This window comes from the organism of the source record quoted next, unplaced genomic scaffold (genome assembly GCF_019419815.1).
Source record: "Pyrus x bretschneideri cultivar Hongxiangsu unplaced genomic scaffold, Pyrus_bretschneideri_v1 Contig16, whole genome shotgun sequence".
In the NCBI taxonomy this organism is placed as follows: domain Eukaryota; kingdom Viridiplantae; phylum Streptophyta; class Magnoliopsida; order Rosales; family Rosaceae; genus Pyrus; species Pyrus x bretschneideri.
Genome location: NW_025999457.1, coordinates 5,679,200 through 5,694,865, shown reverse-complemented (window position 1 = coordinate 5,694,865; position 15,666 = coordinate 5,679,200). Strand labels below are relative to the sequence as shown.

The window sequence follows — 15,666 nt, the reverse complement described above, 5'->3', positions numbered from 1 at the left end:
GCTTTGAATATTATTTTTCACACTGGTGTGTTTAGTTAGTATTTGTTCCTCTAGACTGTACTAGGTTTTTTGTGCTCTGAATATTGTTTTTCACACTTACGCTTGCACATGTATGTTAACTACTCTATGTGTAGTTTGATTTTTATTTGTTCGTACTTTATTATTATTCTTAGCTTCCGCACTGTGCACATGGTTACGTCACCCTCACGTGACGGCCAGCATGCCCTGATTTCGATCGGGGTGTGTCATTTAGCCCCTTTCAATAGAGACCTAAGGTCATCTCCAATTGAAGACTGGCCAGATGGCTCGTTTTAGCCATCTGGTCCTCCAAGATATTAATATTTTAATGAACAGTATATGGCCATATTTGCCTGCATCTCCAACCGAGGGCCAAAGGTCCATAGGCTTGTTTTAACCTTGTAACAAAAAACTGTCTCCAAAGGGCCAAACATAATTTATTATTTAAATTTAAAAACTACAACAACTTAAATTTTAAAACAACAACTTAAATTTTAAAACTACAACTTATATTTAAGAACTACAAATTAAATTTAAAAACTACAAGCTACATTCATAAAAAAAAAAAAAAATAAAAAATTGGCCCAAAAAAAAAATTGAATCCAATGGTAACTAGCCTTTGTATTTGAAATTTTGGCCTACCATTCCCGTCGGATATAACCGATAGGAATAAGTACAATGCTATCGGATATAACCGACAAGAATAATAAAAATTCTGGCCCAACTCGGGGTTGGCTGGCTGACTGAGTTGGGTTAGCTGGTTGGCCCTTTGGCCCATTTTTTATCCAGTGGGGCCACGAGCCATTTGGCCTAGCCCTCGGTTGGAGACGGTTTTTGGGCTATTTTCGGCCCTCTGGCCCTCTGGACCCTTCGATTGGAGATGGCCTAACCAAACGAGGGCCAAATGGCTTGTTTTAGCCCTCTGGCCCTATAAGAAATTAATATTTTAATGAACAGTGCAGGGCCATATCACTTACCATCTTCAACCGAGAGCCAAAGGGCCAAACATAATTTATTATTTAAATTTAAAAACTACAACAACTTAAATTTATGTTGTATAATTTTTATGTTGTTTAATGTTATTTAATCTTGTTTAATATTGTTTAATGTTGTTTAATGGTTTAGGAAGTTATAGGAAAAAAAAATTGTAAAAAAAAAATTCAAATGTAATGGCTAGCTGACGTCACGTTGACGTCAACTAGCCGTTGCATTCAAATTTGTGGCCTGGCCTGGGGCTAGCTTGGTTGGGCCAGCCGGTTGGTCATTTGACCCTTTTTGTCCCATGGGGCCCACAAGCCCTTTGGCCTAGCCTTTGATTGGAGATAGTGTTCGGGCTATTTTTTGCCCTTTGGACCCTTCGGGTGGAGATGGCCTAAGCCCCAACCCGCCCTTCGATTAATGTCTAGTATCTTTTAGAACCTTGCAATAAAGGGATGCATTTTTGCTCACCACTCTATTTACCATTTTTGGATGAGTTTAAATTTTGAAATTTGTGTCTATCCACTACACATATTTCGAAATTTAAACTCATTTACCGGTGATAAATAGGACGGTGAGTATCACTATCACTTGAGTGGTACGACCAAAAATATTCCCTTCTAAAAAGTAGGTAAGTAACTCTATTCCTAAAGATAAGACAACATGTTGGTGTTTTATATAGAATATAGTTGCTCACTTCCCTAAAGTGATGGTAATGATCATTGCTCTATTTATTATTATTGTGTGACTCTAAATTTTGTAATAAGTAAGGTGGTAAGCATGGTGGTGAGCGATAATAAACCATGTTTTATTGGTTGACTGTACAAATAGCGGGCCCAACCATATGGAACAAGTGGACGTACGACAACGACCGCATACTTTTCCACAGTGATGTACGATCAGGATTTAAACCCGGTAAAATCAGGTAGAAAGCCCAAACGGGGTAGATAATCCAGGTCCGCAATTACTCGATATATAAAGCAACGGAACGCTGAACTGTAGTAGAAGGGCTTGGTGCTTTGTGACTTTGGGAGGTTTTACAGATTCCTTCTTGTTCGCTTCGTCTAATTGCTTAAGAGTCAGTCTCGTCCTCTCCAGCAACAACAATGGCGCCGCCTCCTGGACCTATTCTGGAACCAGCACCCTCGCCTTGGTATTAATTTCTCTTAAATTTTCTCTTTTTTTTTTCTTCTCTTTTCATTCCGGATCTAACTTTTTTTTTTTTAATTAGTTTATATTTTGGGAAATAAAAAATTTAGCGTATGGATTTTGGACCAATTTGGTAGTTGTTAATCTAATTGGTTATCTGGGTTCTTGGTGATTTGCAGGTGGCTCGGGCTTCCGCATTCTCCTTTGGACTCGTATACGGAAGCATTAAGCTCAAGTATCTCCAGGTACCTCCTTTCCTTTTTCTTTTTCTTTTTTCAATTGACGCACTTTTTTATTTTATGAGTTAATTTTGTACATTTTATTACAAATTTGTATTGGGTTTGTTTAAATTTTTGTAGATTTTAATAAGTAATGCGGATTTTAATCGATGTTGGTCAAATCGATTCCAAAGATTAATTTTTTCTATTCGTTTGGTTCCATTTTCATACGAAGAATTCGTGTATTTTCTTTGTATTCATGGAAGAGTATAAGCACCATTTGGTGAGCTCATATCGTAGACGTCAACCTTGTCTTAAAATTTGTGAAGTAGCAAATTAGGTATGGAACTCTTCTATCTTATGAATAAGGTTGCTTGAAATAGGAGAGATTGTTAATTAATGCTTAAATCATACTTGATGTTTTAAATGATTGGTGGAGTCTAAGGTAACACCAAACATCAAAAAATTCAGTAGTGCCAGAGGCATGCGTAGCTGAAATCTGACTTCTTGGCTCCAAGAGTAGTAATAATCGAGAAATAGTTTGTTTAACTTGTACAAGGTACATATGTTGTCTTCTATTATTCTTTATTTTATCCCTTTTTGGTGATGTTTTCGTGATGAGTTTTTATTTTTCTGTAGTCCTCTCCTTTTCAGTTAGGGTTGATTTACGTATGTGATTGCTTAGTTGTAGGGGCATTCGACCACTTGTCAATCCGAGCATGTTGCAATTATGTGATCATGTGAACAATTTGGAAATAGAACTAGGCTCTAAATTTGGTCTATTAATTTGGCTGTATGCAAGCAATGAACTCTTCTTCACCTCCAAGTATGCTTTCTATCGTAAAGCTTGGATGGAAGTGTTAACTTTCCCTCAACAAAACTGCAAAACGCATATAACAGATATTGGTGTATAAGGATGTTTTAGAGGGGCTCTACAAATAAGAAATAATGTCAATGCCTAGATTATTGGCTATGCTTGTAAAAAGCCTGAGTCTTTATAGCAATGGTCAAGCAAAATAATGCAGCCCACTATGTTAAGATGAAAGAATTCAATTGGAAGTGTGTCTAAGAAAGAAAGGTATGCACATTGTGCATGGAAAATTCTAGAAGTAAACTTAAATATTCCAACTGCAGCTTCGTTTCTAGCATCAAGTCATCCATTGAAATAAATAAATGCGTTTGAAGGACTTCTCACATCATGAAGACTTCTAGGTTGGGCTATTAAATCTTAACTCAAGCTGCATGCAACCAATCCAATGTCTTCACTATAGCTTCTTAGTGGTTTAACTGCCAACCCACAAACACGACTTACACAAACTCACTATCAAAACTCAAATCTTAAATGCACGGTGTGATTTGACAGCAGAATTAGTCAATGCAAATGTGACTAGTAGCATATGTTTTAGAGAAACAATTACAAGTGTGAAGGGAAAAAGAAAAATGACGAGGCTGCATAGAGTTTTGTGAGAAAGGGAGGGTTTTAGCTAAATATTTGCTAACCATTTGTCAATGTGTTGATAACTTCTTGTCATATAAATAAGCACAATGTCCAAAACTATGCTTGAGTAAATGTGAGAGAGAAATAACCCTTTGTGAATTGCTGGATTTTAAGTTGATAATTAATTGACTGAAGTTAGGGGCAAAGCTGAGATTTATCTTCAAATGTGAAAGGAAGTCTAGCAGCAGTGTCCTAGAAAGGAACTGGGGTTGCTCCAGTTTCCGAAACTGGAAATGGAGAATGAAAGTAGTCATAGGGTTAACATTTTTAACCACCTATCAATTTACCATAATATACTTCGTTGTGATAATGACCAATCAAAGCTTCACCACAACTAAATGTGTATATATGTTATAACTATCAACTTTTTTGTTTAACATGTCAAGACATTATAAGGATACGGGTCTGGTATTTGACCAACTAGGGCTAACTAATGGAATGGGAAATGTCACCTGAAGCTGTCCCCTTTATTTAAATTTTTAAGCTGTTCAACCCAAAGTTGATGCTAGCATACAATGCAATGTGAAATTATGTGTTATGCTGTTTGAGTTGTGTGACAGTCTTGTGCCTGTTTGTTGGATTGCTTACACCATGTCGTTTTATTTGTGCACGAGTACTTATTTCCTTTCTTTTTTTCTCCCCACTAAGGCAAAGGCTAAATCTGAACAAAAGGCTGCGGCAAAGGCTCATCACTGAAGGAGATGTGTTTTTATCAGAAGTTGTGAATGAAAAATGAGTTGGTTTTCAGATAGAAATAATACGAAAGGGTGGACTGTACCAATATTTTGATTCTTAAAGCTTTTCTGCACCATGAAAACTTTACGTAAGTTCCAGGTTTTTTTTTTTTTTTTTGAATTGAGAATTATGAATTTGGTAATTAGGATGATTTAGATTTCCATTTCATAGCGAACATTTTGAGGGTAATGCTCCCGTGATGAATAAGATGCTTATCGTTTTCAGTCTTCAATTTCGCTATTAGGTGATTTTGTTATAATGGTTAATTATCGTTTGATGTCAGCCTGTTGCATGATATGGATAACTGGGTGACTGAGATACAGTACTCATGCGCCTATGTTGCATTGCATGTCATAGTGTGGACATAAAACCTGGAGATGTTCGGCTCGTTTGATATGTTGAAGGTAGAAGTGAATAATTTTTCAGTTGGCGGGGATTAGAAGAGAATTATACGTGAAGAAAACTCATACCTTCTAGTCCTACCATTTAGGAAAGGATTGGGATTGATAAGTGTCCTTCATGAGTAATCGTATTCTACCCTCTAGTTAGACATAACGTTTTTATTCTCCCTCAACAGACCTTTAAATTGAAGAGTTATCCGTTCTAATCTGATCTTACATACCAACCAATGCCCTTGAGAGCAATGGAAAATGTCAAGTAAGGATTTGTGGGGAAATTGGAATTATGCTTCCATTTGAGGTTGAAAAGCTTGTGTGGTATTTGCCTAAGGCTCAATTTCATCACGTACATTATTCAGAACCACCAAAAATATATGCATTAATAATATTTGTTCATATTATGATATTGAATAGTTCGGTTAGTAGACAAATTACTTCACAAGCGATATGGGGGAGGGTGGTAAACCTTTAGGCAGCTTTGAAAGCAAAATCAAGCTTCTTCCCTTTGTTTCTCTAAGTTTTTAATATTATCTGGGAATTGTTATTAGCATTATAAAAATCACATTCTGCACTTCTCATAAGTGTATTTTTCTTTCTAATTATAGAAAGTTTGGAGTGCGAAATGAGATTGTTGGAATGCTAATAACAATTCCCTTTTATTTTTTAGCAAATGGCGTTTAACCACAATGCTAGAAAGTAATAATGTCTATGCACTCTCGTGTGGGTTCGAATTTTACCGATATCTCTTCCCTTTGTAATTTAACCATCTAACAGACTATCATTTGTATAAAAATTGAAAAAATAATAATAATAATAATAATAATAAAATAAAATAAAAAGATTTTTTTAACAATATTGAAGGAAAATTGCAGAGTAGAGACAAAAATTGAGTATTAGAATGGTAAGTGGCGAAATTTGAGTTGCAGGGGAGAGTGAGATTGAAGTCAAGTTTTAGCGGCATCACAAAAAATAAGTCTTATTTTTAAGGATTTGTTATTGGCACTCCAAATTTTTTATATTTAGAAAGAAAAATACACTTGAGAGAAGTGTAGAATGAGATTTTTGAAGTACCAGTAACACTTCCCTTATTTTATAAGTAATGGTCATAATTTTTTCATTTCTCACCTCAAACATACATTGAAATTAAAATTATTTCATTCTAATCCAATTCTACGTACCAAATGCCCATAGATTCACTTCTAGTGAGACAGACCGAAGGCTCAAAAATAAGGTTGTACCAGTCATTGGAAGCTGAAATTCATCATAGAAGACAGTAAAATTGCTTGCTCCAACTTTCGTTGAATGTCTTTGTAGACACATTTATATAGGGCATTACAACTTGATGTCATGCTACACGTCCACTCAATTATAATGACTTGAGTTTGGAATTTACGTTAGCGATTGCAGGTGTGTTAAAATTCGCATAAACTTGTAATATCCCGTCATCACAAGACATAGTGGTGTGACTATATCGCTAAAGGGGTAGATTTACTTCTTCTTATTTTTGGTAAAAGCGGAAGATTTGTTGCCGAACCACATTAAAATTTACAACAGTTGAGGTCTAATTACAAGAAAAGCCTAAAAGAAAATATGGACCCCCGAAACAAGCCCAAACCAAAAGTTTGAGCCCAGAAACAACAACAGAAACACAAAACCTTATCTTCCTTGCAACCGCCGCCGATGCATCGTTGAAGAACGTTCGTCCAACAGGCGTAAAAAATCCAGCCAAACAATTCCACAAAAATGATGGAAAGACGACTCCAACAACCTTCACAAAGCACCATAGATGACAGATCTGTAGCGAAACACAGCAAGCTTGTGAGAGAACTCATCAGCAACATAGTCATCGAAGGCAAAAAACTCGTCGAAGACAAATCCATGGGAGGTGGTGGTATAAACACCCGAACCGGAGCAAAATGCACTTCCCGATCCATGAGAGGTGGTGGTGAGATCACCTGCACCGGAGCTCTACGCACATCCTTAAAAAATTGGGACAAAACGCGTTTAAGGAAAGTAGCTACAAATCCGAAACCAAATAGGTAGAGGAAAGCCTAGGAGGTGGAGGATGGGAAAGATGGTGAAAAGAAATTGGAATTGATGGCATAGGATTTGGAAAATTAAAGCACATATTGGTGACGATCAGCAGAAACATTGCAGGGAGAACTAAACCCGAGAGCCACCGACGCAGGCCATGGCAAGGGCCGGCGGCGGAGGAGATGAAGTCTGAAGAAGGCTCAGCACACAGGCTGAAAAGGTTCTCACGGGGGAGGAGAGAAAGACTTTCACAGAGGGAGACAAGTTTCTCGAGAGTAGGGGTAGATTTAGTTTCGCAGCTCTCGAAACTCCATTTATTCATATTTCATCCTTGTCTCTGCTCTTGTAACATCATACATCATCCTAAGCTTTTAAATCCAAACCCCGTGGATGCTCAACACAGACTACTTCTTTTGCAAATCATACATTATTAATTCCCAGCATGGGGTAAATAGAGTCCAAGGCTCGTCGACGTGCTTATGATAAATTTTCAGTTGTGTCCCGTTAAACTGACCACTGGACGAGAATACGAGCTAGTGCTGCGGCATCTTATTGACCACAAGCATCAGTAACTAGTAGGTGATATCGGTAACAGACACATCAGAATATCACAAAGGCAGACATGTTTATAAGAGAATTCCATTCACATCATGTGGATTGTCAACTTCGTGAACCATCTAGCACTATAAATACCACAATTTCTGCTTCCGGTTTTAGATGACCAAAACAAAAAGCAAATCAAAAGCATACCTGAAGAAAAGAATGGAAACATTATAGGTAATTTTACAAGGCGTGCCATGGTTGAAGCTCGTAATTCAAACGATGGGGCTCCAGCCGTGAAGAGTTTTTCTGTCTAGGTTAGCGTTGTGACTTATCGTGCTTGCCTGCGTCACAGAAAGTAAAGTAAATGAAACATTATACCCTTCTTCTGAGCATAATAAAGTTTATTAAACGTGCACGATATTGTACCATCACAGGCAGTCCCAACTCCCACAACAAACCCTCTGGAGTGGGACGTGTTCAGAGATCAAACCTTGTACCTTAAAGTTGGCCACTCTGTATGTCCGTACCAAAACTCCTAATTCAATCATAGTACGCTAGTTTTAATCCTGACATCATCTAAATTCTAATCAAATACACAAACACAATACTAAACCTTCCTAAAGTTGATTCCAACAACTCATTGATTGCACCTAAATAGACCAAGCATTGTCAAACCAAATTGCAGGTAGTCCGCTTCATTAAATTATGTTTGTGTCCAATTTCAGCAAATGGAAGAAACAATTAAAACATACATATATTTGTAAACGGTATATACAAAGAAAGTGAAGAAAATGAAACAAACCTGTAGACAAGCGAAGCCAAGCTTCAATCAAAATAGCATAATGCTCAGGAACTAGGGAGAGTAACTATTTTATGTATATAATGTCTTCATCAGGGTCATCAGCCTCCCAATCTCCGTCATCCTCAGGTGCCTCGGATGATTCCAATTGTTCCTCATCTTGAATTTCCTCATCTTTCCTTTCATTCTTTATCTTATCTAATATTGCAATCACCTGAAATGGTTCACCATTGACATATTAGCATATATTGACACCCACCTCAAAAGCAATTTTACAAGTACACAAATCAAACCTTGATAACCAAGTCTTGTCAACCTCTATGAGCAATCACAATTGGCTTTACTTTTACCAACTTATATCTTATCTTTACCTCAATTAATACAAAAACGACTTAAGTACTCTCATTACTCTTACTGGAAAAAGTTGGAAGAAAGTGCAAGAGAAACCAATTGTATTGCTTTCCCCAGTTATACAGATAATCATATGAAATAGTATGGTATTAAGTTTACCCTGCTTCCTCTCTCTAATGACTCATCTTCTATGAAGCGTATCTCAGGAGTCAACCGCAGCTTCATACGCCTTCCCAATTGACCTCGGATATATTTGGCTTTTGACTTTAGCCCAGCAAGGGCAACCTCCTTCCCTCTCTCATCGCCAAAAATAGAAACATACACTTTAACCACCTGTAGGCAAACATATAAACTATAGTTTACTAAAATTTTAGCGCCACAAGATTCGTCAAATGATGAACATTGCCATCTTCGCGGAAACATTGAAGGAAGCTACTCTCAGAGACAACCAAAACAAGAAGTCATATAATTTGCACCCACGAAGTGTCAAATATGCTACAGAAGTTTACTAAGAATGAAATGCCAAACAAGATAGCAAACCCACAAAACCCAACACTACAAATCGAACAAAAAACACCAAGTTTGGTCAAAATATCAGAATCAAAATAAAAAGAAAGCATACGTAATTACATATGCAAGTAACTATGTACCTGCAAGTCGGTGGAGACTTCAACATCGCTTATGGTGGTTAGCGACGAGAGGAAACGATCAGCACCCAAAGAAACCTCAGGAAGAATAGCGTACTGCAAGACCTTATCAGTTATGAGCATGTCAGACAGCTCCCTCCTTATCTGCTTGGCCACCATTGCCACTCTGCGCGGGTTCGCCATGCACCTGATGGTGTTGGGCCGCCAACGGAGTACAACCGCAGGATTTTTTGGGGGAAGCGAGGCCGATAATTTCTGGTTCCGAATTCGAAAGCTTGATGATGATGATGGAAGGTGGGAAAGAAAGGGGGTGAGTGGTAGTGGGTGGTGGAGGACCAAGTTTGGCATTGTTGATAGTTGTATTCTATCCCAGTTCTTCGCCTCTTTGGATTTTATTTTACTGTTTGTGTTGAATTCTTACTTTGAAGAATTTGCCTTGAGTTGAGAGCGAGGGATTGCAAAGTTGCAGCAGGCAAGAGCAAGAGGCACGATTTTTTTTTTTTTTTTTCCAGAGGGGGAAGATAATTTGTGGGACAGGACAATGTCCGGTGTTTTAAATCCAGGCTTAAATATTTCATTCATAGGTAATAATCTGGTTCGAATTTTCCTTTAACAATAATCTAATTCAATGCCTCTCACTTATAATTGAAGGAGAATATCACTAAATTACAGTATTAAGTGATAACAAGGGTTTAAGGTTGATTTCTATGAATAATGAGTTTGATATTACGTTATTATTGTCTGTGCATTTTGTTGCTCTTAAATTCTTATTATTGCACGTGTGTTACAATTTAATAATATTTCTCTTTACTTATATACAAGTTGAATGTCTTAAATTTGACTACAATGGATGACACATTTGATAATTATGATTGATAAATTGTGTGTCTTTTCCAAAATTCCTCCTCATTTAGTTTTATAAACAAAACAATGGATACTAACTAGCACTTTCACCTGCAAAAGAGAAGTTTCAAATTTGACCTACATGAATGAGCAAGATGATATAACATTTTTGTTAATAGTAGAATGTCATTGTTCTGTTCAAATTTTCCATTCGGCCTGGTAGCTTTTGTAACTGGGCCGAATAAATTGTTTAGCAAAAGTACCTAAAAACTAGCAGTCATTGAGGATTTTTAAAGTGTAAATAAAGTTGTATTTTATCACCTCAATTTTGGATCACATAATAAACTCATACCTCATCTTTTGAACATTACAATATCATACTTCAACTTATAAATTTGTTGCAATGTCAGAACTTGTTTCTTAGCCTGTCAATTTATTTGTCAACTGCAGGCATGGTAAGCGCGGAGCCCACTCCATCGCCCATTGAACTCCACACTGTTGACATATCCACGGTAAAGTGTGGCTAATCCCATACGCTAAGAGCACATTTACGTACACGTAATGGGAATCAAAACATGGAATCATATTCCGATTACGGATCACTCATGTGTTTACTAAATTTTAAGGAATCAAAATTATGGTGGGACCCACACAAAGTTTGGAATTCAATTCCTCACTTTGGAGGAATTGGATCCCTTGATAGTAAGTGGTATTTGAGTTCCAGAAGAATGAGGGAATGGGGAATCCCTTTTTCATACCCATAATGCCCTCACATAATTGCTGAAATTCCAATGATAAAACCAGCACCCATGCCCAACGCTAGTCTGTCTCCTTCTCCCTCACTATCGCCCTTTTCCTGTCTTCCCAATGCCACATACCCACCATCATCTTCCTAGACAACAACGACAACCAGAAAACAAGATCAAGCGAAAGCTGAAAAAGAACCCATTTTAGTTATTTCTTTTTAACACAATGCTAAAAGCCAAACTCCTCACATTCAAATCAACATGAAATACCCCGTAAACTAAACTTCAAAGAAACTACATCATCACAACCAGCACTTCCCATAGGCCTCAAACCCATCGTGAATTTCAAATTGTTGAAAGATGATTGAGGCAGAGATAGAGAGAACGGTTGGGTTGGGGTTTGGTTGGTTAGTTTTTTATTTTTAATATTATATCAATTAACCTGATTTCCTATAAGTTCTTATAAAACATTTATTTATGATCAAGGGCATTTTAGTAATCATACAAATTTTCATTCCGATTCAAGTAAATTAGTAAACAATTTATATTTAAACAAGAGCATTTATACTCCGATTTCAGAAAATTATAGTAAATAGCTTTAATGGAAATCTGGATTTCAATTCTCCTCAATTCAATTCCTTTTCAATTCAATTCCCCTTTAATCCAATTCCACCTATTTTGATTACGGATTAGTAAACGAACCCTAAATATATCCAAAATATCCCCCGTATCCACAGATGAAATGGGAGATGGAAGCATTGAGAAGGCAGGAAGCGAAGAGAAAGCGGGAGGAGAAGGAAAGCTTGTGGCGAAATGATTCCCAGGTGGAGGAGTAGCCGACGATGAAGAAAGAGAGAACGAAGACGAATGTGAATGTGACTTTGAATTTGAGCAAGGGACAACGGAGATGCGCTACCAAGCTTAACAATAGCATGGAGATACGATGACCCATTCATGTAGGTACCGTTTGGTACGTGGGACGGGACGGAACAGAGTGGGACAAGGCGTTCCGTCCCACGTTTGGTGCGCCTTAAATGGGTGGAACGAGCTGTTCCACGGGACGAGTTTTGGGTGAATTTTCATTTCATCTCACCCTTCTGGGACGACTCGTTCCACATCTGTGGAACACAAAATTATAACATCTCCGTCTCCTTCTTCTTCCTCCTTGTTTCCATCCAAGGGCATCTTTGCTCCCGCTCCGTTCCGTTCCGTCTTATCCCGTCCCGTCCCGTCTGCATACCAAACGATACCGTATGGAACGAACTGGAGCGGCGGGTATGGGTACTAACCCAGTTGTTGAACCGGGTAGCGCAGCTCAATTTGTTGCTCAAATTCATATTCACCTTCACATTCATCTTCGTTCTCTCGATTGGTCTTCCACTTAGGAATCATTTTGTCCTGCCTTTTTTTTTCTCCTCCTGCTTCCTGCCTTCTCAACGCCTGCATCTCCCACTTCGTCTGCAAATTCAGAAGCGCATTCTCAAACACCTCCTCTTTCAATCGCGCTTCAGAAACCTCCACATTTTTATGCAAAACTCAAAAATTAAAAAAGGATCAAGTTTCAAGTTTTTTTTTTTTTTTTTTTGCTCTGAAATTCTTTAGGGTTTTTTAGATTTTCTAGGGGAGGAAAAATAGGAAGGGAAAATAGCTGGAGATGAAAGCGAATGAGGGAGCCACGTGGCGAACAATCATGAGAAGACAAGGATGGTAGGTGGACAAAAAGGATACTTTGGATATGTTTAGCGAATGGGATTAGCCGCACTCCACCGTGGAAATGTCAGCAACATGGAGTTCTAGAAGGCAAGGGAGTGGGCCACTCACTATCCCTATCCATGTCATCAGTTAATAGACAAATTGATAGAGAAGGAAACGTGTATGACATTTCAACGAATTTGTAAGTTGATACATAATATTGCAATGTTTAAAAATAAGGTATGAGTTTGTACAAGGCTCTATTAATTTAAACTACACTAATTTACGAAAAAATATCTATATAAATTTGAGTGCAAAAAAAAAAAAAAGAGCGGCTATACTGTTGTGATCAATTGATCTAACCTTGATTTTCAATATTCCAAAATTGAATGTGTGGTGAAATGAGTATTAGCTATAACTTACTTCCTACTTGTGCCCTACTCAATGAGTATGTGCATATAAAATTTTGATACCATGTGGTCCATTCAACTGCAAACACAAAACAGTTAGCTTTCTAATCGAATCATATCAAATATAATAATGTAAAAAGAAATGGCTAATCAGGAAATGGTCTTTAATTTAGTGTTTGTCTTTGCACTTGTAGCACTGAGGCACTGCAAATTCAAGGGGAGAGACGAAGGGTTTATAACTTTCGATGTACGTAGCAGGTATTTTTGCATTAAAATATTTAATTGATGCCATGCATGCATAAACAATTGTGTGTTGAATTTTGTTTGGGAGAAAATCTTGTTGATCAGAGCCTGTTTGTTGATCAGCTAACATTACAAGTTAAGACCGATGTCTCATGTCATGCTCCTCCTCCTCCTAATAATTAAGTTGCCAAAACTAACTTGAATAATTAATTGGTATCTTATTATATTATTTTGTGGGTTTATTTATTTCATCATGCACATGGTATTTCGCAGCACAAAATCCTACACACATTTATCAACATAAATAATATTTATTGAATAATTGATTTTCAGTTTTTAGTTTTTCACTTGGAAATGATTAGCATGCACTTCATTAATTGTAAACATGTTCTATTTCCTCGACACAGAGAATATAATCGGATCATATCATTACATAAACATGGGCAGGAGGATACAAAACAAAATTGTCAAGCTTATAAATTGGTAGGATTTAAAAATACCAACAATTGTCTACTAAATTGAGAAAATTGAATCAACAGTCCCTCCACTATGACTTAATTGGAGGATTGATCACTGAATTTAAAATTCATTAAATTTGGTATTTTTGTCATTATGGTCCTTATTTAATGGAGATTTTTCACGAAATAACCAAGAGGATTGACGGTGGACAAACTCACGGACAACTTCTATCGATTTCAAATCTCAAGAACCAAATTGAGGAGTTATACTAATCTCAGTGACCATTTTGGCTAAAAACCTACTTTAAATCTAATGATGGAATTATTTTTACTAAATTATATTGTGAACATACATTTACGATGCGTTCGATTTTATATTTCACATCTATTTCAATAGAATTGAACAGAAATTTCTCAAATATAAAACATGACTCTAGTCCAATTTAATTGAAGTACTATAATTTTGACCACCAAACCAGACATAAATATATTTGATATAAAGTTCAAATACACCTTCATGTTACTTGACTCCATACCCAATAAAATATTTTTTTTAACCTTCCTAAACACATTGCATCTGTTAGTTGCAAGACATTACCAAACTTGAGAAAATCTTGCATCTGTAGTTGCAAAATACCATCTTTGTTTTTTGTTCTTTTCTTGTACTTAACTAGAGAAAATCCAGTTGCATATATTTGCTTGTTGGTCGCTGAACAAGCCCACGACAATGACATACTCCAAATCCGCCAAAAACAAACTTATTTCTTCTCTCGTGCCCTGCAACACATTACTAGTACATGCACCTATCATTTTTCGTTCGTTTTAGCCAATCGACCGAGGATGACTTATTTACATTAGACATGTCACTATAAAATATTTTATATCAATAACATAATATAATTTTTTTTTAATCAGGATTAACACAATTACATTAGTTTTTTTTCTTGGGTTAGCTTACGGTATCCTTTAACCAAACAAAAATGGTATCCGTACTCTTAAATGTAAACGTTTGTAGTGTAAACCAATTGCGTTCAAGTATCATAACCTATCTTGAAAGTGTAATAGAACATCCACAAGTTACACAACAACCTTATTCCAGTAATAACAGCATCAATTTGTGTTATAAACTCTAACCTTATCTTCATTGTGTATCCATAGAGCGTCAATGTTAACGATTATAGTGTAACTTTATCTTTCTTGTAATTCTGACGTTGAATAATGTACTTCATGAGGTAAGTGACTAACGATGATGTGTAATTACTTCACGATGTCTCTAATAATAGTCCACCTCTATAATGTAATAAGGTGTGTATGATATAACCATCAACGTTAGTAGTGTAATGCAATCAAGTCTAAATAAAATTATCCACATTAACAGTGTTATGGGAAGTCCATAACGTGAAGACCAGCTTTATTAAAGTGATAACAACATCATTCTATATCATTAACTATAATTTTACCACTACTATATAACCTCAAAAAGTGTAAATTTTAATAATTACGGTGAATGTTAACACTGTTATACGTGAAGAAGAGTCCAAAACAAAAATATAGTTTCGACATCTAATAATAATAACAAACGTCTATATCGTCGCAGTTCGTACAGCAAGAGCCGTGTAGGCAACTCTTTCCCCCAAATCAAGCATGTCTATTTTGAAAGCAGATTGTCTGCCCTTCTTTTACGATGCCCTTCTTGTTCTCTTGTATTTATACGGTCACGGTTAAATCACGTTAATATTTTATATTTTTATTATTTTATATTTTATTATTTTTATTAACAAAAATTAATATAAAATGTTAACGTGACTTAACTATAATCGCATAATATAAAAAGAGATAGGAAGGGCATGATAATAGGAGGGATCTGCCTCCGTCTATTTTTTCCTATGTCAGGAGCCAATCAAGC

General features: G+C 36.5%; 2 protein-coding genes across 2 annotated transcripts; one reads left to right on the top strand and one right to left on the bottom strand.

Annotated features, from left to right (window-relative positions):
• The first annotated feature begins 1,945 nt into the window (after positions 1-1,945).
• LOC103939003 lies at positions 1,946-4,828 on the top strand. Its single transcript, XM_009349056.3, is given in 4 exon segments — positions 1,946-2,118; positions 2,121-2,149; positions 2,325-2,390; positions 4,510-4,828. Coding segments are annotated over 4 exon segments (159 nt in total). The 5' UTR covers positions 1,946-2,102; the 3' UTR covers positions 4,558-4,828.
• Positions 4,829-6,457: 1,629 nt separating this feature from the next.
• On the bottom strand, positions 6,458-10,103 carry LOC103966958 (probable ribosome-binding factor A, chloroplastic). The gene is made up of 4 exons (XM_009380197.2): positions 9,372-10,103; positions 8,881-9,054; positions 8,374-8,584; positions 6,458-7,912 (listed from the first exon to the last, which is right to left on the bottom strand). The coding sequence occupies exons 1-3, from the start codon at positions 9,714-9,716 to the stop codon at positions 8,438-8,440; spliced, it is 666 nt and encodes a 221-aa protein (XP_009378472.2). The 5' UTR covers positions 9,717-10,103; the 3' UTR covers positions 6,458-7,912; positions 8,374-8,437.
• Between the last annotated feature and the right edge of the window lie 5,563 nt (positions 10,104-15,666).